This window comes from Neolamprologus multifasciatus, chromosome 13, assembly GCF_963576455.1.
Source record: "Neolamprologus multifasciatus chromosome 13, fNeoMul1.2, whole genome shotgun sequence".
NCBI classification, from domain to species: Eukaryota; Metazoa; Chordata; class Actinopteri; order Cichliformes; family Cichlidae; genus Neolamprologus; species Neolamprologus multifasciatus.
The window spans coordinates 6452609-6476281 of record NC_140451.1 but is presented as its reverse complement, the minus strand read 5'-3'; the positions used below and the strand labels follow the sequence as shown (position 1 = coordinate 6476281).

Sequence of the window (23673 nt, the reverse complement as noted above, 5' to 3'; positions counted from 1 at the left end):
AAAGCTATACAGATGTAATCCTGGTACCCTACGCGGTTTATTTAATAAGTTTCATCCAGACTGATTAATGCATCGATACACGATGATCACTCTGGTGAGAATGTGTTGTGAGGGTAGCAGACATTAGCTTAGTTATAAACAAATGCTGTAAGGTAGCAGAAAATGAACATGAATTTAATTATCATATATGAGGTAGTATCATGAATTCCTCTGTATTTTTAGTGCTAATGTGTAGAAGGCTAATAGCATGTTGTAAGGGTAATAGACATTAGTTTAGTTCAGAACTTAGCAGGTGACTAGAATGGAATTAAATGTACATGGTCTAAAACAGCAGACTGTTAACAAGATTTAGTCACAGATGTTATGATTTAATATGATTTTTTTTCTTTTTAAGTGGAAGCAGTTCAGAAGTTGTCTTGTAGGCAAATGATAAATGTAATTCGGCCTGACTGTAGCTAATGTATGGCTTTGCAGATATGGTGGTGGATAAGAAACAATGCAGATTAAAAAAAAGATACTGTAGAAAAATGCATTTCACTCTAATTCATCCTGGCTATATTGGCTATGTTCCACTACTGATCTTGACTAGCAGCCATATTTTAAAGCCATTAGCACATTTTTGCAACTTCAAGGCCCACGCATCTTCCCATGTATGCATAATGACAGTTATTGTATATCATTAATGTTTGCCAGGATCATATGGAAAACCTTAGAGTTAACAAACCTATTTTAGTAATATTATTCACTCAAGAAGAGACTGCATATGGATTATGTAGTACTACTTAATACCATTCCTTTCTTATGAATTTAACAGACTGAAGGTTTTGTCACTATTAAAGTATACACTCTGAATTGCACTTACTTTGCTATGATCTTGTTTATGTACGTGTGGATGTGTGCTGCCATTTCTCCATAGCAGCAGATGGACGTGGCAGGGAGAGGCAGCGGGAGTCCACATCTACCCTGGAGGTCCCTGAGCAGCAGAGGACCCCCACCCATCACATACGTTCTCGTTCCGTCTCCCCTCATCGAGAGGAGCAGGGGCGCATCCGGTCGCGGCCACCCAATGTCCCCCTCCAGAGGTGAGGGTTGAGTAAGGCAGGACTTTACTCCCCATTATTTGTCCAAATGGTTATATTTTAGCCATAAATTGTCTCGAACGCACTGCCCTGGACCGATTGCTGAGTCCTGTGAAAGAGCTCTGTAGATTCACGTCTGACGATGATTACTTAAAAAGACCGATATCGGCCTGGGGAGACAATAGTGAATGCATGGAAGAGGCAAAACCAAGATTCAGGAAAAACAGACAGGACATGAGCGTTTGTGGAAGCCAGCAAACTGAGTCCATCTACTAATGAAATGTCTGTCTGGCTCAGAACATGCAGTGCTGCCAGCTCTGCTTTTAGTGACTGAGCTAAATGAAACCGAGCAGTGTGCCGCAATACCACCTGACCACTAACATCACAAGTCAGTCTCTCATTTATCCGTCCATCCATTTATTTATTTTTTTACATTTCCTTCAGGAGCCTGGATGATGAGCTTTCTCACGGTCACCGTTCTCGTTCTCCGTCCCGCTACTACGACGCTGGTAGAGGTCGCCATCAAGGGGAAGGGTATCTGGACGACAGGTGCGTTGTAGCGTAAATGTCATCAGAGTTGCTTTATGTTGTACAAGGCCCTATTTTTTTGTGCAAATCCGCATCTGCTGAAAAAGTGTGTACAGAGTGTGAGTGCCTACGTTGCCAAGTCTAACTTTGTTTACTGGTCTCTTAGATTTAAATAGTTGCTGCTTTTTGTCTGTTTTTGTTTTGTTTCTTGAAAAGCGTTTGATGCCGTAGCTATCTGTTGATTTTCATGTTGCACGAGGTGACCTCAGACCTCAGTGTTTAGGTTGAAAGCTCTCGGTTGCAAAGCTGAATTTCTGAATCTGTGTGACTGTGTGGAACCAGCCAAAGCTCTCTTTCCTATTCACTCTCTTCTCCCCTCTGCTCTTCTGGGGTTTTTTTAACTGTTGTTGATTTCCTCATATGTCATCCATCCCCATGGTTACCACAGTGAGGTCTTCACGATCCACCAATCAATGCGAGGCAAAAGTGCTGAGTGCCTGCACACCAGGTAAACTGGCCAATCGTGACATGTTTACATGTTGGTTGTGGATGAGGTGTGTTTTTGTCAGATTGTCTCTAATTGCAGTCTGTCGCTCAAGTTATTTAAGAGTGAAATGAATATGCCTCTGAAATCGAGGTAATAAAAATCCTGTGTAATGTGAAATGTATACAGAAAAGAAATGTGAACAAATCCCATGCAAACTTTGACTTCCCAGCATTACAAAAGAGAACCGAGTTATATCAGACCTTACACACAGACACATTAGTTGGTTTTAGTCCGTTTGTTAAATGAAATAACTGTAAGAAAAACACAATGTGTCATGTCTAAATAACGAGACAAAAAGGAGGCCAGTGAGCTGAAATCCTGTGGTAATCGAGCTGTACTGCTGCCTCAGATCCACAAGAGGACACTACAGGACCATGCTTGGTTGCAGACTTTGCTGCTTTTCAAGAATCAGTCCAACAGCACAGCTTGCAGGGGCTAGACCACAGGTGTCGAACTCCAGGCCTCAAGGGCGGGTGTCCTGCAGGTTTTAGATGTGTCCTTGATCCAACACAGCTGATTTAAATGGCTAAATTACCTCCTCAACATTTCATTTCTCTACTACTTTTCCAGAAGCCTGGTAATGAACTAATCATTTGATTCAGGTGTGTTGACCCAGACACTGGCCCTCGAGGCCTGGCGTTCGACACCCCTGGGCTAGACTTAAAACTAAATGTTGCTTAGTGTACACCTGCTTTCATACGTCCAAATGATGAATATGCACCAATTCTGTCTCTGACTGAAACAATTTAGGGCACTTTTTGCATGATGCTCCAATATCTTTATTTAGTCTGAAGGCTTTTGGGTCATTCCATGGAAACTGTACTGGTCCTCCTGTTTCTGGTCAAAACCAAACTATGAATTTTGTGTTTCATAGCATATTTTAAAACCTGCAATAATGCACGATATGAAAGCTCGGGAACTCGTCAAATATCTTTTTTATTAATACACTCGTTTGTCAGATAGTTAGCTTGGCCCAGTCACAGGAATACAGCCAACACTATAGCCTGAGATGAGGTAAAATCAAATTGGATAGAAAAATTCAAAATGATGTGTCAGAATTTCTCTATGTGGTCAAAGTTAACACCAGTATGCACACATATACAGTGCTGTTTGTAAGCCTGTGTAAACCTGCATGGCTCTAAATGAATTAAAAGCATGAATAATATTATTTCATCCAAAAATACTTATTTTTCACACTTGATTGCTACATTTCCCATTAAGAGAGAAGTGTTGGTGCTGCTTAAACAAAATACAAAAAAGTTATTACATATATTACATGAGACACAGGAGACATTTTGGATTTAGTGTGTTTGGTCACTGGAAACTATATTTTTTGGGGTTTTGTTTTTCCCTTTAAATGTTAGGAACCCAAACGTGACAGTTTTCATGTAATGACTCTTACTGATTATTATTTATATTTTTAAGTTCACGTGTAGTGTAGTGACTCTTACATTGCCATTTGAGCACACAGCCAAAGAGGTAAGTTACACTATATATACCTTCGTTAGAGGTATATAAACCCCCTATACAACCGTAGCTGTGTTAGTATCTAACCTAGGACACTTTTTGTACTTTTTATACACACAAGTGTATAAGTGTACAAGTGTTTGAGGAAAGGAGGGTGTAAAGTGCTAAGTTTGTCTGTAGAGAAGAGATCTGGCTGCTGCTGACTATACGCTCTTAATGCAGAGATAATGTGCTTACTTATGCTTTAACACCCTTAAATCTTAGCCAGTGATTTTTGCAATATCTAGAAACATGTTGATAAATAAATCTAAATAATTAACAAATCAAAAATCAATGAGATCACTGGATAAGATGCCACTTCTTTCCCCCTTTGTATCTTTCTGTTGTCCATGCACTCCTATATACTTTTTTTCTGCTCTTCCTCCTTTTCCTTCCGGCTTCCTTTCCTGCTTGTGTCTGCTGCATGCATGCTAACATCAGGAGACCTACTAGGCACAATAACACACTGCCACCTAAGATGCCACTTTTGTTCAGCAGTTTCCGCAAACAGGCAAATAGGTAAGTCTTCAGTTCAATTGGTTCAAATGGAGAAAGTGTCCAAATCTGAAGGGACTTTCCCTGTGTCGTATTCCTATTCTCATGCCACTTTTAGAAAACTCACATTTTACCAAGGTAGATCACAGACTGTATCTAAAAGATTGACCTGCTCAGAGTTGTCACCTGTTGTTGGTGAATCCTCAAGCTGAACATTTTGCTTTTTGTTTTTTAAATAAATAAAGTTATCCCTCTAAGGGGGACCATGATAGAAAAATAATGCCCATTAAATATTAATTGCATTATATAGTACCTCAGATGTTTAATTGAGCCCATAAGGTTTTCAGAAGGATCTTTTCTTGAATGTGTTTGCTCATTTCCCCATGTTTTTTTTCAAATGGACATCAGGTGTCTCCCCCTGCTGGCCATTTAAAAGAATGCAGTATCTCTTATCAGCACACAATACCAAAGGGGCAACAGCACAGGGAACAATTTGCTCGTCACCTGCTGCTTTGTTGCAGACATTTAATCGCTTGAGGACAATCCAGGCTTTAGTTGCCTTAGTAACGCTATATATGTAATCTGCAGTCACATTCCAGCCAACAGCATCCTTCTATGGTATTTCATACAATCACTTGCCTTGAAGTTAAGAAAGTTTACGTTTGGACCCGCCCACTTCTCGTTACCAGGGGTTACTGTGACTGTCATCGCTTCAAGTTACTGAATCCCGACGACTTTTTTGTTCTCTGATTGCCTCATCAGTCCTTGTTGCTTCCTGCGTGGATGTCTTCTTCAGGAGCATCCACATAAGTTATTACATGAGTACATTCTATTATTCATCTTTTTGTTTTCATAGATTCATTTGGACCTTTTTCTGAAATTGATTCACCATCAACAGCTTTTATTTCAAATGACCTCTTGCAGAACTCACACTTTAGCAATCACTGATCTAATGCAGTTTTTGAATAACTGGATAAACAACCAGAAGAGCTTCAGTATAATGTTATGTAGCATAACATTCACTGTCATTAAGGCGTTAATAAAAGTTTTACTGTTTATTAACAGCAGTTATTAAAGGGTTTCTGCAGAACCTTTACTTGTGTGAACTTGATTACAAAAAATGGCGCCTACTTTTTGTTTGCTGTCATACCTTGAGCGCTCGTAGCCAAGAGCAACAGAGAACAAGTATGACTGTAAGACTTTGAAAAAAGACAACATAATAATTGACTCAGATGACATTTTCATTGTCACAAATGTTCTTTGGGGTGCTATTAGATGTTGCTCTTCGTGCTCCATTTGAAGCATACTGAAGCCATCAGACAATTTGTAGTACCAGTGTCAACTTATATTGGACTGGTTAACGGTTCAGTCCTTCCATCACAACAGAGTCTTCTGATTAGTTTCCAACCTGTTTTCTTTCATTTCTTTAGTTTCGTTAACAAATGCTTCCACTTTTTGAAATTTCCATTTCATCAGTAGCTCCATGCTGCTTGCATATTAAATAAGTAACTCTGTAGTGAGACTGAAAGGGTCATGGCGACATGACCACACATCTGTGGTCTAATGATGAGGTGACACATCGGTAAGGCACACACACACATTGATGATGGTTGATGGTTAACATGGATGTTTAAGTGTTCCGCTTTGGGAAAAATGCAGAGATCAATCAGTCTAGTTTTGGCAGTAACAGCTAGAAGACACGTTTTCCTCCATACTCCATCTCCATGTCAACCATTACAATGTACAGACACTGCCATCCTGACACCAGCTGGGTCAGTCATGGTTTAATTTCTTAGAACAGCATTATGATTTGGGAAATCTAACCAGACTTTCTTTTAAAAGACTTTTTCTGTTTGTCCATTGTATTTCTCTTTGTGTCTGTTTTTGTCCTCCCACCCTGTCTCCTCTCCATCTCCTCCTCCTCTTCCTCCATTGGATGGCATGTTGTGCTGTGGTGCCTCTAGTGATCTGCAGCCTTCTCTGGACAGGGTTAGGAGCGCTAGTGCCAACTGTCTGGCTCCAAACAATCATGCCCCCTCACCAGAGACTGAAAGGTACCAGCCTCTGTACCCAACCCCCTTCCTGTAGTCCTCCTGCACTTCAGCTTTCCCTGGTCTTTGTAGTTCCTTCACCTCTGAATGATCCTACACTAGCCTGATATCATCCTCACCCCACCTACACTACTATTGTGCTCCACTCTACTATTCCAGCAAATCCCCTTTGTTACCTCTGTCCTCAAGGTTGTTCATGATGGTGTTGTGATTTTTGCAAAGTCTCATTGGCAAGCAGCATTTTGAGTATTCGGGTCAGTTTAAAGACGACTTCATAACCAGCTGTCAGACAAAGGAATCAGTTTACCTTACAATTTTTGATTTGTCACTTCCTTGAAATTATTCCCAACATTAGACGGTCGAAAGGATGTACTATGAAGCAAGATCAGTTGGTTAGCAAAAATAAGTGTAAATGATGCAGTTTTACTAATTCTAAGAGACACAATAAGTAAACCTCTTGAGCCTATAGACTGTATATAAATTATGGATGTAGTCACGGTGATGTCACCTGTTGGTTAGTGTTGGTTAGTATCCCTTTGTAAAGCCTCAGGTGAAGCATTAATCAAAGGTAGACCCACCCTGCAAGCAAAGATTAAAAAAGCCTGGTTCTTCTGAACTTGCTTCGTAGTAGACCGTCTTTTTTAGTTACTTTTGTCTTTTCAATGCTTAATACAAAAGTCCTGTTGGTATTTGTCCATTTACTTCAGAGTCACTGTGTCATTCATGTTGTTCCTTCTGGTTGTAAAGTGATAACATAACTGCACTGTAAACAGTGGGATTCACATATAAGTGTTTCACGTTTTGATGCAGAAAAGAAATGCCCGAACAATTGATCTTTGCTGTCCATGAAAATGAGACGAAAAGCTAAAGCTAAAAGAAAAATATAGACTTGCGTTTAAGTGTCTAGAAACACAACACAAAATAATGCTAATGTGGAATGTGAAAATGGGGAAACATTTGCTAACAAACTTGCCATATTCAGTTTATAAGGTGATAGCGTGCTAATATTGTGTTTACAGCCTGTTCTGTTACTCCCAGGTAGTCAAAATGTACCCATAGCAATGGCAAGCAAAAACAACTTGTTACTGTGCACTGTACTGACACTGGAAAAGCGAATCTCTTGAATTTTTAATGACTTGCTGATTTGGTCCTATGGGTGATGTATTTTGTATGTGTACGCATAGAAAATCTTTGTCCCATTCCCTGCCCCGAAGACGTCCGGCAAGTCCAAGGATTCTTATTCAACATGCTTCCCCTGAAGATGACAGGTACCCTTTTGTGGACCATTCTCACCCAATTGCTTCTTGTTGGAGCTTGACTTGTGCCTTAAAATCTCACGCCATTATGACCCAAACACTAAAGTTTGCCAAATTACTTTCTTTTTCTTTTCCTTTCTTTCTTTTTTCTTTCTTTTTTTTTAATAGTAGTTTTAGTAAGAAACACATTTTTGTCAAACCCAGTGGAAATATTCTTGGCTTAGTTGGGTCCTATTGGGTTGAGGCAAATGCCAAGCTCTTTTTGCCAGATTGTTATATTTCTATGAATGACTAGTAGTGATTTTACAATTTAACCTTTTCAACTTTACAATTCGTCAGCTCTCCGCAAGTTTGGCAAGTGACTTTATCTTGTATCATATAAAACAAGTGTAATTAAACTAATTTTAGTACAAAATATAGGGCAAACTAGCCTAAACTCAGTACATGGGGTAATAACTACCCTGACTTTGTCCTAATGATGCAATAAATAACAAATGCCAACTGATTAGTGAGCTTTAGAGGTTTGGGTGGATAAGGTTTAGATCCTTAGTAAAGGGGAAGTCTGGACATGACTTTATCTACTTCCAAAATCAAAAAGAGGAAAAAGTCTAAAGATTTGGCAACACTTGTAGCATGTAGTACAACTTCATTGCTAGACCAATAGGTTTTGGCTTTCAAATTTCATGAGGTCATCATAAATCAATTACAAAAGATATTTTAGGTAACATTTATGAAAATATATGACCAGCAGTAATACTTTGGTTCGACTTTGCCAGACTAGCTTTTTCGTTAATCTAAGACTGTATGCTAGGCTACGCTAACACCTTCTAGTTGTAGTTGCACATCAAGCGGACAAGAATATATACAAGAAATATAGGTTTATTGCTATTGACTTACCTTTTACTTTGACTGCATTTTTATTTGGACAAATACAAGATAAAATCACAATCTATTATCACTTTTGGCAATTTAGCCTTCTGCTGCAAACTTTAGTAATAGATGAGCTGATCACAGTGAGAGTGAATACGATCTACAAAGTAGAACTTGTCCCAATGAAAAAGAAGTCCTCTAGGCATATACAAGTTTGATTTTTTTTTTCTTTAACTTTGTCTCTCACATTGTGTAAAGGGTTATTTGTGTGGCTTTTAGTGTGTGGGTTGTGTTCTTCTGGCTTGCCCTTTAATGCAAAGAGTGGTAGCAGCAGTTTTCGGTCGTGATTGTTGTTGCTGTATCTTTGTTTAGTTGACTTTCTGTTCTTTGTGATTTTTAGTATCAGGTTTGTGCTCGTTTGAAGTTAAGGTAGTTTGTACTGGCTCTGGTGTGAAATCCTGCCCTTTTGCTTTTGCTTCCCACAGTCTCTCCGAGTTACATTTTTGTTTTAGGAATTTGCATCCGCAGCTTCTGTGTGCTTTCCTTATCCTCTTAGTCTTGGGAAGTCTTTTTTTGAAGGCGTATTGCTCATTAGTGGTATAAAATTCATGCAATCCACAATTCATATCATAAGTGTGATCGTGTATGTGTGTGTGTGTGTGTCTCTGTGGGTGTGTTTGTGTTTATGCGTGGGGCGGTGCATGGATCATCCTTGTCATCTTCATGTCCGTGAATGGAGAATATGGATGCTACTTCCGTCTCAAGAGAGTTTAATTCACCTCAGTACAAAGAAGAGGTACACACACATTTATGAACACACACACACACATTTATGAACACACACACGCACACAGGCACACTTACAGATGAAGCATGACTGTATAACACCCCTTATTCCTATCATCATCATACCATCCATCACAGGATTCCTCCTATTTCCTGTTTTACAGATCATAAACTTATAAGGCCGGTGACGGCTCCAGACAGAGTCAGGCCCTTCTAAATTGAAATGATTTATCCACCATCATGCTCTCTTCCATCCCCTCATTCACCCATCCATCCATCTTTTTTTGTTCTGTGGTGTATTGTCCTCTTTACTCATCCACCATTCTCCAGGAAGCCTCGGACCCTGGAAACACCTGAAAGCCACACTCTTGGCAGGAAGCTCTTTGACAGTGGCAGGTAAGGCGTGTGCGGCACGCTCAGCATATTTCAGGTGGCTTGTTTACACACAAAGCTTCTTAGATGCATTCACCAGCTGGGAAAAAGCTGTGTTTTAGTACTTGGTGGCAGATATTAGTTATAAATAGGTCCAAGTATTTTTTGAGGCCCTTAATGCTTAGCCACAGTTAGGCACAACCACTGTGAAAGTAAGCATGGATTTCTAAAATTTCGAAGTCACAATGCTAGCACCTTGGCTGCTACTGTGTTTCGCTGCTAGAGCCAGACGGTGGCACATTTGCATCATATATATCTGCTAATTAGAGCTAAGTAAGCAGACTAATAAATTAGCATTAATGGACTGTAGCAGACAGCAGGTGATCTTATTTGTCATATAATTATACTAAAAATATCCCAAAAAGCACCAATAGGACAAACAAGATGAAGAGAACCAGGTCACTGACACAAATGACAGTAGTCCGATTGAGTAAAGTTGCCTGTATCAGCATTTTAATATATGAGAGTCTGTGGAGATTATAGGACATGCAAGGAACCATTGCAGGAACAGCTGTTTTGACACTTTGATTTTCAGTTTAAGGGGTTGCCACGGTCTAATTTCAAGCACAAGCTAATTAGTGAGTTTAATTTCAGTTATCACTTAGGGTCCTTTTTCATTGGCTGTTTCTGTGTTGTCGTGGTCAGAAAGAGCCTGTAAGTGCACATTGATTTCAGTGGAGATGAATGTATCTGCTGATCTGCAGTGACAGTGTAGTACATCATCGTGCAATAAATGATCGAGATATGGAACATAGTGTCAGTACGTGTTTCCCAAGGGCTCCATGTGGTCCTTGTAAGCATGAAAGATATTCTGATACAAATGTTATGTGTCACAGCAGGAATTTATGTTGCTGGTTTTACCACATATGTTTTGTAGGGCTTTATTTTTTAGACAGTGCTATAAAAGTGTTAGATTCTTCCACTGCATGTATACCATAGAGATGCCTCTTTGTTTAGGATGCTAAAGACTTTTAGTTAAGTAGTAGGAAAAGTCATTTTTTTATATAATGAATAATTGCTACTATTAGCATCTCCAAAGTGAAAGTGCTAAAATGCTTATAAAAAAGGAAATTAGGTTCTGTGTTTAATATTTTCTTAAACATTGGAGCTGCTGATAATGACATGATAATGTGTAAAAATGCCAGTTATTAACACTGAGTGGAGTACCCAGGGGTCAGGGCTTCATTGGGCACATGGAAATATGTAGTGAATCAAAGCCTTAATTGCGCAGCCAGCTAAACATCTGCGTTATACATTGCCCTCTGTAATGTTTATATAGACACCAATCAGCCACAACATTAAAACGACCCTGTAAAATTTTATGACACCTTGGGAGAGATCTGTAGGGACATGGAGTCTGCATGCCTCGACAGTTGTTCTGTTGCACTGGGATGCTGGCATCAAATCCTTTGGTTTGCTTCTTTATTACTTCCTGTTGATGCTTTGCCAGATTTGTCAGAGGTCTCTTCCTGTTAAAAGGGAGTTCTTTCTTCTCGCAATCACCAAGTGCTTTCTCATAGAGGGTTGTCTCATCATTGGGGTGCTCTAATATAAATGTTTTAGGATGTTCACATTACAATATAAAGTGTATTGTAAACTGCAACACCTGAAATCAGTGTGTTACTTGTTTTGCCTGGTTTTAATGTTGGGACTGAATCTGGTAAAGGACTGAAACTGCTGTGACTTCCATCCAGATCTATTACTATATTTGGGTCCAGCTGGTCCAGTGTGCCATCTACTACCATAAACACAAGCTGACATATGCTGGTTAGCGCTATCTGAGGGACATGCAATCATTTGCGACTTCAGGCTGTGAACATAGAAGCATAAAACTATTAATAGTCCTCATTGTGTTTGGAGTTATGGTTAAAAGTGTAGTGATGCTTTAGTGCAAAACTTTTTCATGCTTTTCTTATGAAGTTTGTATTGTTAAAATGTTAATTAAATTTAAACTAATGTTACTCATAAACGACTCTGTTTAGGTTTGCCTTCATTTAACATCGTTTCTTGTATATTTTATGGATTCTTCCTTTCCCCCCATTTTTCCCATTCCTCAACCCCATTTCTGTCCCTGCATGCTGCTGCTTACACACTGTATTGCTGGGCTCCGGGTTTTTATGGCACTCGTGTGTATGTACACCAGAAACAAGTCCACCTCCATTTAAATGGGCTCCAGGGGAATGAAAGCCCCACTGTGTCCCCTTGGTAAATGGATTCATCTTAAATCAGCCTTCCTCTAACTCATTTAACCAGAGGCAGAGTCTTGTTTGCTCACTGTAGAGACTCGTGGAGAGGAAAGACACAGGGCTGCTGCTGCTTCTGTCAGCATTTGTATGTGTGTTTGGTGAAATGTCTTTGCTGCATCTCATCAGATGCTGCTGCTGTTTGTGTAGTTGTTGTATATGTGTTGTGTGGACTCTGCAGTCATTGTTTGTATGTGTAATTTCTGAGTGGATGTGGGAATTTGTGGTAAGTGTTCATATCTCAACATTTTAATACTCGGACAATGAATAAGCTTCATTTAACAGTAATTTTATCAATGACCAGGAGTATATCTGCTCATGGGTGAGCTAAGGGTGCCTCTGATTGAGAAACCCAGTAGAGGTGTGTATTGTATTGATACCAACGCTGGTATTGGTATCAGAACGATACTTTGCTTCTAACCTCTAAATTCAGCACATAGCCCAATAAATTGTGTTAAATGTGTTCAATCATTCCATTTACATTCCAAGTATCCTAAAATCCAAGTTACAAAACTTAAAAACTTGAAGGTTTCAAGAAGACTTGACACTAGGATGAAACCACAGACTCATCAGGAAAATGTTTAGATTGAGTGAAAGGGAGGCCAATTGTCAAAACAGACTTTCACTCAGCCAGACTTTTTCGCAATCAGAGACGTCGCCCCCTGCTGGCCATTAGAAACAATGCTGGTTTATAGGCACTCGTACATTTGTTTCACTTCTCAGATCCAAAAGCTACAAACCACTTCTTTGCAGTCTATATTCAAATAAAATAACAAAATGTCACGAATAACCCTTGTTATTACTAGTCCAGTGGAAAGGAGGCACAAATTTCAAGATTTCTAGTAGGAGAGGGAATATGTGTTATGTGAGAATGGATGTGTCGAATGGATGGATGTGTACAGTCGTGGTGGGATTTGTGCCTGAAGGCTTTCACTTTCTCAGTGTGTTGTTTCACTGTTTTAATCTTGATTTGCTTCTCTTACTGGCAACAGAGTCCCTCACTGTGAACCCCAAACAAGCCTCACTTTGCTTCACTCTGTGAATATGATGTTTGATCGAAATGTTGCTGCTGCTGTTGTCTTGTTTCCAACGTCGATGTTCCTCCTATAGCTTCTGTCGTCATGTCTTTGTTTTGCAACCTTATGTCAATTGATACTCGCCTAACGTCGAGAAATGTGAAATTGCAGCAGGTTCATCCAATGTCGAGTACTTGTCAACATTTTGTTCACTGTGTGAATGGGATGACGTGAAGACGTCAAATTCCACCAGCGAATGGCTCTCTCGACTGCAAATGTGATGACTTTAATATCGTTTTCCCTTCTTCCCATCTTCGCACTTTTCATCCTTCCTTTATATTCACACTTCTTCTCTCCACCATGTCTCCCCTTCCCCTCTCCCTTCTGTTTTCTGCTTTCCGTCATGTTGTTTTGTGTTAGGGGACACCTCCAAAGTGGTGGGTCTCTTTCCTCCTCGGTGACGTCCTCATCAACTCGCAGAGTGAGGCAACTCCCACAGCTTCCCCCCAAGAGCAGCACTGTAGAACAAGGTACAAAGAAAGGTTGACCCATATAGGGTCATTTTTGTGCAGTGTCCGATTAAGTACTAGTTTTTCAAGTTTCTTTCCTTCACCGTGCAGCCCTGGTAGCAGAGGAGCGTGTCCGTCAGCTCCAGATGAGGGTTCATTCCAATCGGGTCTCAGCTCCAGCCACCTCCAGCCAACAGGACCTTGACCGAGCGCTCAAGAATAAACGAGAGGTAGGCTGACCGTTCGCTTTAAAACAAGCTCGTCTGGAGAGTGGAGGAGGACAATAAAGGTTCCAGCCAGACAGAAAGAATGAACCATAATGTTGCTCAAGTGCATCGCAGCGAATTGCATTGACTGTCTGAGAAAGTAATAAATTACAGTACAGTAATGGTGAAGACCACTCCATAAAATGAATCATTTCCAAATGGGCAGCCACTCAAGAACTGAGTTAACGCTTGGAATCTTAAAATGTATAATCCATACCGGCTGCTTTCTCTATTTTTTTCCCTTAGAGAAAATAGTTTAATATTGATATTGTGACGTTTAAAAATATGTACATGCCAGTAGTTTAACTTCTTCTTTTTGTCTGTGTGATGCTCATTTGTTTAGCATGCTAATCAGAAAATAAAGCATGTTTTAATATAGCAGACAAAACAAACACAACATTTAGGTGGAAGGTGATTAGAGCTAGGATGCATCTAAGCATCTAAAAACATTAGCAGCAGCTGGAGTTTCCAGTGTACAGTAGTCTCGTCCCACCTAACAACTCAGATTGCTGGTTGCCCTGTAATTTGTCATCCTCCTATATGGCAATGCATGAGTGTCTGGCTGCTTAATGAAGTAAATGTTCAGGTGGAAAGTTGGAAGCAGATTACTTCCTGCAACCACTAACAGACAAACTCTGTCACTGTACTGAACTCAGGCTTGCATGGACTTTAAAAAGATTTAAAAGAGGGGCATGGCTAAGGTGATGTCACCCACTGATCCCAAGTAGCACATCTGACTGGTAAACCAAGGGAGACATATGGTAGCACACAGTAGGTTTGTGCTGCTTTATCATCCCTTTTCACTCTAATGCGTACTATGATTTACGAAACAACCAGCTTAAAACTAGTGATTGAGACCATAAACATGTCAGGAAGTTTCCTGAGGCCATGAAAAATGGAATGAAATGTGTTCTTTCCCTTTAGCAGTCCACACAAGAAGACTTCTTTATGAAAACCTCAGAGTTGCCCTCTGCTGGTCATTAGAAAGATTGCAGTTCTTCCTCTTCACCCTCACTTTTCAGACCAAAAGATGCATCATGAAGCACAGTCTATATGGAAAACACCTGGTTCAAGTTTTAAATTTTTAATAGCTTGTACGCAAAATGTAATGTTGTAAAATCCCTTTCTGTAACTAACAGCAATTTTCTATCAATCAGCGTGTTGTGCTATCAGCAAATGGACCAATGCAGCAGCAGAGCGCTAGCATTTTATATTCAGTTCAATTCAATTCAGTTTTATTTATACAGCGCCAGATCACAACAACAGTCACCTCAAGGCGCTTTATACTGTAAGGTAGATCCTACAATAATCCATACAGAGAAAAACCCCAACAATCATATGACCCCCTATGACACAGGTGTCAAACTCCAGGCCTCAAGGGCGGGTGTCCTGCAGGTTTTAGATGTGTCCTTGATCCAACACAGCTGATTTAAATGGCTAAATTACCTCCTCAACATTTCTCAAAGTTCTCCAGAAGCCTGGTCATGAACTAATAATTTGATTCAGGTGTGTTGACCCAGGCTGATATCTAAAACCTACAGGACACTGGCCCTCGAGGCCTGGAGTTCGACACCCCTGCCCTATGAGCAAGCACTTTGGCGATAGTGGGAAGGAAAATCTCCCTTTTAACAGGAAGAAACCTCCTGCAGAACCAGGCTCAGGGAGGGGCGGGGCCATCTGCTGAGACCGGTTGGGGGGAAACAAGGAAGACAGGATAGAAGACATGCTGTGGAAGAGAGACAGAGATTAATAACAAGTGTGATTCAGCAGAGAGGTCTATTAACACGTTGCGTGAGAAAGGTGACTGAAAAGGAAATACTCAATGCATCATAGGAATATTGAAAGTAGGCTTCCATATAAGGACATACCAGACATACCATCTTCTTATTGTTATATATTAAATTCATTCATATTGATTGAGTTTGTCAAAACTAAAATAAATGTCAGGTTTATTTTGGGTTTTTTCCCAGAAGAAAGTGTAAATAATTATTTCAATTTAGCTTCGTTCACTTAGTCACTGAAGATGATTGCAGGTGATTACAATCCATCTATTGCTCATGTATTGTTAGAGCTTTAAACCTGGAGCATGTGATTGGTGTCGAGTCACCATGGCGATGGCTTGAGAATTACTTGCTTCATTTTCACAGCAGTTTTCTAAAATATCTGTTTTATGATGTGTGGTTCATGCAGCTCTATAAGGACCAGAGGAGGAGTAGTGAAAATGTTTCCCATAAGTCCTCAGACAGTGATGTCAGCGACGTCTCAGCCATCTCTCGAACCAGCAGTGCCTCTCGCATCAGTAGCACCAGCTACATGTCCATCCAGTCAGAGAGACCCCGCGGACGCTTCAGGTACACACACACACACACACACACACACACACTCTCATTTAAACGTTTTGAAATAGGGTATCACAACATGTGTTATCATTTATAATGTCACCATCAGCCGAGCCATGCGCGCATCGGGTCGCCACATGATGAAGAGCACCAGCATCAGTGGTGAGATCTACGGCATGGAGCACGCTGACGGCAGTCAGTCAGACACGGCACTCGGGAGCCTGGGTAGCGGGATCAAGAAGCGGCGCTCAAGCCTGAGCCAGCGTGTTGTCGCCATCCTGCCGTCCAGAAGGAGTCGAAGTACCTCGCAGCTTAGCCAGACAGGTCAGACAACAGACTGACCAAGTGTCAGTGGAAAGATTCGTCCAGAAGGAAAAACTTTTGAATGTTGTTTTTTTTCTGTTTTTCTGTGTTGTGAGTCTGTTAACTTTCAAAAATGACCAAAATACATCTCCACATTTAAAAAAATGAACTTTGAAAAAATGTTAAATAACATTTTTCACATAAAAATTCAATTTTACTCAAGAACTCATCAAGAAAAGTTAACTTACTAATAGGATTTTTTCACGACTACCCTTTTGCAGAATTTTGCTAAATATTTCACCCCCAGACGACAGCTGTGTACTGGTGGGTGTACTGGAAGGTTTTTGGTTTTCTTAATTTTTTTTGTGCCCCAGCTTTCCTCGAGAGGCTTTGCCTTTCCCCAGGCACTACTGTAAATAAGAACAGACTTGGTTACAATGACAATGACTTACAATGAATTGCTGCACCATCTTGTGGTGCACCTTGCACAAAAGTATGGCTTAGCCCTAGTTTAATTTTAGTTGATATCGCTTCAATACACAATTCAAGGACTTTAGGGACACATTTAAAACATTTCTAACATTTTAAACTGAACTTGATTCCTTAATCCGATCCTTCTTTATCTACACAAAGCAAGCTGGATTTCATAAGTGGTACTTTGATTTTATAAAGGACACATACATACATGCATAAATACAGTGTGGTCACTAAATCCTGAAGAACAAGTTTTAAAAAATGTACAAGTTTTCCAGTGTAACCAGTGTGCTGATGTTGCTGTTGTTTACTGGATTTGTTGTTGTTATGTGTGTTATTTCAGAGGCGGCGGGTAAGGCGGCGGACAGACAGAAAGGTAAAGCAAAAGGCAGGAAGTCAGAGACTGTAGGATACAACAAGGAGGGAGGTTAACTGTGTAATAATAGTAATTGATTTGTCATTGCCCCACACAGAATAGTAAATACAGGATCATTAACAGAGCGTGACCCCACATTGTACAGTAGGAGGAGCATTAGTCGTTAAGTACTTTGTATAGCAGCAGTTCGATGTAACATCACATTCACGTCCCACTTTCACAGACGCAGGCAGAATAGGGCAAAGTCAGGCACAGAAAGCATAAGAAGTGGTTCAGTTAGGAATGATGAATGTTCCCAGCACTCCGTACACCGTTCCTGAACTGTTTCCGGCACGCTTCCTTACTCCACCCTCTTGTTTAACCATTATGCTTAAAGGCTGGTTCGGTCGTGGAAGAAGCCTGACTCAGTGAATTCAGAGTGTTCTCATGAGCTGAGAATACAATATTTGTCTTTGAATTTTAGATTTAAAATTAAAGTGGGTCTGAAAGAACTTTGTGTTTATGATAAAAACAAATGAATAAGCAGCAGGCTTTTGAAAATGACTGAACTCTTCCTTTTTGATGCACACACTGTGTTATTTCTTCAACCCTCTGAGTTTTGCCTTTCCATCCCTGCTAAACGTTTGAGATGTGAGTGGACTGACTTTTGATTTTTAGTCAGATTTTCCTGCAGTGACCTCATCACCTAAGTACCATTACATTTTTTTTACAATTCCCAAATAAAAGCGTCTAAAGATTTGCATAGATTTATAGATTTGTCTGTTGTACAATAGTGTATTACTGAAATGCTGGTGATGTCACCGTGGGATGTTATTTTGCATGGGAAGGCCTGAAGAGATACATCTCAGGCTGTAGTTATCATGTTGAATTTTTGCAACAAAAAAAAAGAAATCCATCAGAAATGCCTGATAACTGATTAGGACCTAGGGTTGAATGACACATGCAGACCAGTGGCTAAAGCCCGTTTTCCTGTGTTTGCAACAGAAGCATCAGCAGGTAAGAAGGTGGGTAAGGCCGGCAGCAGCAGCATCCAGAGGAGTGTGGAGACGGGCATGGCGGTGGAGTATCCACGAGGAGGGTCAGCCATGAACCGACAGGCGAGCAGAGAGTCGACCGACGGCAGCATGAACAGCTACAGCTCTGAGGGGAAGTACGTACATGCTGAGAATATTGCCAAAACACAGGACAACACACAGAGGGCACTGTCAGTGTTCCTCTATTACTTACTTTTAGCACTCTTAGCAATCAGAATAGATCGTTTTTGTTTTGTTTTGTTGGCTGCAGGGAACACAGAAAGTTATCTTTCTAAACAACAAACATCAAATGCTGTTAAGAATTTTTGGAAAAGGTTTTTACTGATTCTCTAAAAACTAGACGGAGTCAAAAACTGAGGACAGGTTTCATTTGTGTTTGTGTATGTCAGTTTGATCTTCTCAGGGATGCGTTTGGGTGCTGACAGTCAGTTCAGCGACTTCTTGGATGGATTAGGCCCCGGTCAGCTAGTGGGCAGACAAACGCTGGCGACACCAGCTATGGGTGAGTCACAGCTTCATCAGCTCCGCTCGATTGAGAAAGACAGATTTTGTGTGTTGCACATTATTCTCTGAAATGGTCTGTTTTTAAAAACAGGTGATGTTCAGATTGGTTTGATGGACAAGAAAGGCCAGCTGGAGGTGGAGGTGATCAGGGCACGAGGCCTTACCCCCAAACCAGGCTCTAAATCCCTCCCAGGTAACACACGTTCATACAAAACTAATTCCTTGTAGCACTTACAGATAAATTAAGGTGGATGCAACCTAAAGCAACCTCCATACTGTCCCCGTTTTTTCCCATAAAACTTATTTTTCCCTCTCCTGACCACTCTCTCAGCTCCCTATGTAAAAGTGTACCTGCTGGATAATGGAACATGTAAAGCCAAAAAGAAAACTAAGATTGCACGAAAGACCCTGGAGCCGCTCTACCAGCAGCACCTGCTCTTCGATGAGAGTCCCCAGGGCAAGGTGCTTCAGGTAATGATCACATTTTTTCATGAATCACTTTTTTAATGGGAAAACTCGTTGAAAGAAGAAGCTCTAGTTAAAAATGTATTAATAGTGAAAGGTCAGAGTGTTATTGAGGACATTACAGTGAAACTGCCATAGACTGTATATCTTGGAACAATAGACTTATGGTGCTTCCCAATAGTCCATAGCCTTTACAGTGTATCCAGAGAGTATTCACAGTGCTTAACGTGTTCCACATTTATGTTATTGTACACGTCACATATATAACATTATTCTAAAATGGATTAAATTCATTTTTCACCTCAGATTCATGCCCATAATTACAAAGTAAAATAAGGTTTATTCCAGCTTTACTGAAAACAAAAAACTAAATGTAACATGTACATTCACAAGCTTTTCCGAGACGCTTTCCTGTTTCCAGTGATCACCTGTCAGCAGTTTGATTGATCGCAGTCCATCTGCAACACGTTCTCATCCCAAAGCGTAACATACCGACGATATGTGACAAATCGTCTGTATGTTACGCGTTCGGAAACATGAGAACCGTTTGCAATGAATCTACACTTGTGCATTTATTTTATTTTGTCATGAATCGCTTTGGAAAACACTGTCTCATACGATTATGGTTGTGGTTAAGGTTTGGATTAAGGTTAGGGTTAGGGAGCGTCATTCCATTGGAGTCAATCACAATCCGGCGCGTATCATAGGGACGCGGAAGGTTACCTTTCACGTGGGAAGGCTTGGGACATGGTACATTGGAAATGTGGTAAATTGTGGTGGTAAATTCAGCTTCAGTTGACAGTGCATGTGAGTACAAACCAAGCCATGAAGTCCAAGAGACTGTCTGTAGGCCTCAGGGACACTGAGATTGTATCAAGGCACAGATCAGGGTACAGGCACGGGAAGAACGTTTTTATCATTGAAGGCCGCAGTGAGCACAGTGAACAACCTTTTTTTCTGGAATTACAAGCTTTTGTTTAACCCCAAAAACGAGTGTGTTGAGAAAGTGCATTGTTTTTACTGTTTATTTTATTGTTTTGACTTAATTAGTAGGATTAGAACTGAACACGTTAACACTATGATACGAGCCACAACTACGGGTATAAGTCGCCTGTAATTAAAGGAATTTCAGTGTATTTTATTAGAAATTAGAATGTGATTTGATTTGCTTACAAATACTTAGTTGCAATCAGGTTTTTACAGGAAACAAAGAACTAATTAACTGTAAGTAAAATAAATGGTAAGTAAGTCATTTGAAGTGATGCATAAAGCATTTTAAAATCTTTTATTATGAGCATTTTGTTTTCCTTTGCTCTTTGAACCTGGAAATCTTTAAGGTTATGTGTTGTGGTGATTGTACCTTTGTCTTTTCAGTTAATCCTAAATCAATTCATCTGCCGTTCTTTCCTCCAGGTGATAGTGTGGGGTGACTATGGACGATTGGACCACAAATGTTTCATGGGTGTAGCACAGATACTGTTGGAGGAGCTGGACCTCTCTAGTACGGTGATCGGCTGGTACAAACTTTTTCCACCATCCTCCCTGGTGGACCCTACATTAGCTCCGCTCACACGGCTGGCGTCTCAGACGTCACTGGACAGCTCAGGACCGCCGCCGGGCGTTCGGTCCTAGTGACCGGACGGTGACCGCCTACCCCTCAACACCCCTTAAGTGACAAAATAGAATAATGGACCACAGCTACTGGACCACTACTGAGCAGAGGGGTGACAACACGCCCCGAGGATGTCGACGAGAAGCCCTCTTTCAAATGATGAAAAGCCAGACGGAGAGACAGGGAATGCGAGCGAGAAAGAGAGGGAGAGATAGAACTAGCCAATCAAAGCTTAGCTGGAGTCTGACAATCACGTCTCACACCTTCCCTCTCCCTCCTCCTTACACCTTTTTGTGTTCAAAGTTTTGCTTTCTTTGTTTTCTCCTCTGACCTGCAGCAGTGGAGGCTTCTGTCCAACATTGTTTTCTTTTTTCTGTATTTCCTTGTGCAGCCACTATCAGAGCACCCAAACAAAGTGGGGTTCTCCGCCTAGTAACCCTCCAGCCAATCAGAGTAGAGCTTACAGCCAGGCCACAGGGAAAAGTGTGGAAGTAGCAAATAGTTGCGGCTTCACAGGTTCGGCTGTTGTCTCTTCAGGTTTTACCGTGGCGATAGTGATGAGCTCAAGGGGACAGGTCCCGTTTAACTGTGATGGAAAGGGAGCCTGCACATGCACTCGCACATTCTTAGCCTTGACAAGAAAAGCTGGACTCGTTCATTCGAATCGAGGCCAAACCTTTTCCGTGTGGAAAGAAAACATAGACCAAATTGCGGATTAGAATTTCACTTTTGATTTTGGATCTTTTGTTTTTTCCTGCCTTTGTTTTTGCCTACTGTCCAGAATGGTGCCACATGGTGCAGACTCCCTCTGTGTATGTCTATGTTTGGTTTTTGAGCGATGGCATGCCAAAGGCCAATGACAAAGGCCAGGCCACATTTCTTTGAATACCCTCCGCCCGACCGCCACCGCCCGTCTCCTCCCCTCCCCAAACCCCTCAAACTCCCCCAGTGGGAGGGAGCAGCATGACTCGGGGACGCCCCCTCCCCGGCCCCCAAGCTGCATGCACGTTTCTTTCGTTCCGTTTCGTTTTTTCGGTTCGTTTCTCTACTTTTTTGTAAAATCGAAAGACGAGACAAATTAAGGAACAATTCTCAAAAAAACAAAAACAGAAAAAAAGACTAGACTATGTGTGTTAGTTCCACATACTTTTAGGCCAGCTTGTATGTTGCATGTTCTTGTACAGTTTGCTCGTACTGAATATGAATACAAACCGAGAAAAGCCAAGCCATCCCCGCCCCCTAACAAGAGCGGATCTAATGGGGGGGAGGGTGACAATTCCACCCAGGCCTCGCCTACCACTCTGGGTCTAAATATCCGTATTAGGAAGTCTCCAAAAGAAAAAAAAAGAAATTGTCTGAATTATTTTTTTTCTTTGAACCCTTTGAACAACAGTGCTGTTCTGTAGTACTGAGCATACTCGAACCCCTGGCGTATCCGAGGATGTAGGTGTCTAAACTGTAGTTTATGACGGTCGGGGCTAGAGACAGAGATAGAGAATGTGTGTATAACAGCTAAATGTATATGAAGTATCATTATGAGTTTGATATAAATTATAAAGATATAGATATATGAATATAAAAAAAGAGTGTATCTGACTGTACACCCGTCACCAATACACGCAGACATGCACACTTTGTACATACAAATTAGGCTTGAACTTAAGTTATGAACGAACAAACGCATCGCTGACACACAAACATTCCTGGTCTTGTTGAGGGGAATACGCGTCCAGTGCTTGAGCTGCTGAGTGGCTACGAGACACAAGTGGGCGCCAATAGGCCTTTATTTTGATTTTGTCCCAGTTGCAGAAAAACAAGCAGAACCAATTGGAGCAAAGTTTACTTTCTCTTCCTGAAAACCATGTTTTTGTTCCCCCCGTTTATTACTATTGGTTTGGACTGGACTTCTAAAGCCAACAAGAAACCTGGTTTTGCAGACGACATATTTTGCAGATGTTTTTTTTGTTGAAGCACTTGGCGGTACGGCCGACTGCCCCTTTCCTTTGTCAGTATTACTCCAGGAATACTGATTGTTTACAGCCCATGGCTCCCCACTCCCAAACCACGATACTAGACGAAAGATGAAGTATTCACTGCAACAGTTCTTGTTTGTATAACAGATGTGGCTCTACTGATGTGTATGTTTTATATTCAAGAGTTCATTTTTATTATTTACAAATAAAAGACTGTGTGGAAGAAGAGCGTGGCCTTTTTGAACCCAGTGCTCCCAGGTTATTGTGTACCTGATGACTAAAGGCACATGTCATATGCTGAATGTGATTTTTTTTTTTTTATACGTTTCTTCACAATTTCAGAAGCACAAACTTGGTGAATGGTGGTAATGAGCAACATGATGGTACACTTGTGTCTTAACTGTCTCACTTTTAGATCCAGCCCCAAGTGGCTATAAATATGCTTCAGTAAGGAGAGGTCATTTGGAATTATTGAGCATAATTGCAGAAATGAATTAAGCTTTTGGGCGATTAGTCTCTGATGACCCATCACTGCAGAATGCAATGCCAATGGTAATTGGAATCAGGACAGGACCCCCTGGAGTCCAGTTATTGGTGGTGATGAAGATGAAGATGGAGGGTTGGATGGAGCTCTGAGTGACCAGGGAAAGGCGAAAACTGAGAAGGAGGTGAGTTGCAGAAAATGACAGAGGAGCACTGAGATAGAAAGTATGCAGAGTGCGGGTTGATTGGCATCTAAGGCAGGCAAGAAGATGGCTGGACCTGACCAATGATGTCAGCATTGAGTTGACAGTGCAACAAAGTGGAAGTGATGCAAAGAACAGCGGCCTGGCCCTAATTGCCACCCCCATTGTTAAATGATGAATTAATTGTCATTAACCACATTTTTTTTGAAAGCTGAGTTCACTTTCACTAGCCACATGCCAGACCTGTTGAATCAAGAAAGAAAGCTGCCTGATAAAGTGAAGCCGTGTAGAAGATCTCAAAAGCAATGCACCATGCCATGTAC

At 40.9% G+C, this 23673-nt stretch overlaps 1 protein-coding gene across 21 annotated transcripts in view; it reads left to right on the top strand.

The window, feature by feature from the left end:
* The window catches only part of rims1a (regulating synaptic membrane exocytosis 1a), a 119041-nt gene extending 96151 nt beyond the window's left edge, over positions 1 to 22890 (top strand). For 6 of the 21 annotated variants that reach the window (XM_085182871.1, XM_085182873.1, XM_085182870.1 and 3 more), the window contains 18 exons: positions 917 to 1082; positions 1524 to 1628; positions 2056 to 2115; positions 4102 to 4179; positions 6120 to 6209; positions 7391 to 7474; positions 9072 to 9128; positions 9449 to 9514; positions 13230 to 13339; positions 13430 to 13548; positions 15775 to 15935; positions 16033 to 16247; positions 17044 to 17076; positions 18061 to 18226; positions 18500 to 18612; positions 18706 to 18807; positions 18946 to 19085; positions 20493 to 22890. In XM_085182871.1, coding sequence (XP_085038997.1) covers positions 917 to 1082; positions 1524 to 1628; positions 2056 to 2115; positions 4102 to 4179; positions 6120 to 6209; positions 7391 to 7474; positions 9072 to 9128; positions 9449 to 9514; positions 13230 to 13339; positions 13430 to 13548; positions 15775 to 15935; positions 16033 to 16247; positions 17044 to 17076; positions 18061 to 18226; positions 18500 to 18612; positions 18706 to 18807; positions 18946 to 19085; positions 20493 to 20711 — 2084 coding nt within the window. In that variant the 3' untranslated portion in view covers positions 20712 to 22890. The remainder of the gene's footprint in view (positions 1 to 916; positions 1083 to 1523; positions 1629 to 2055; positions 2116 to 4101; positions 4180 to 6119; positions 6210 to 7390; positions 7475 to 9071; positions 9129 to 9448; positions 9515 to 13229; positions 13340 to 13429; positions 13549 to 15774; positions 15936 to 16032; positions 16248 to 17043; positions 17077 to 18060; positions 18227 to 18499; positions 18613 to 18705; positions 18808 to 18945; positions 19086 to 20492) is intronic. The other 15 variants (XM_085182869.1, XM_085182878.1, XM_085182874.1 and 12 more) reach the window with 14 other exon arrangements.
* Positions 22891 to 23673: the final 783 nt, after the last annotated feature.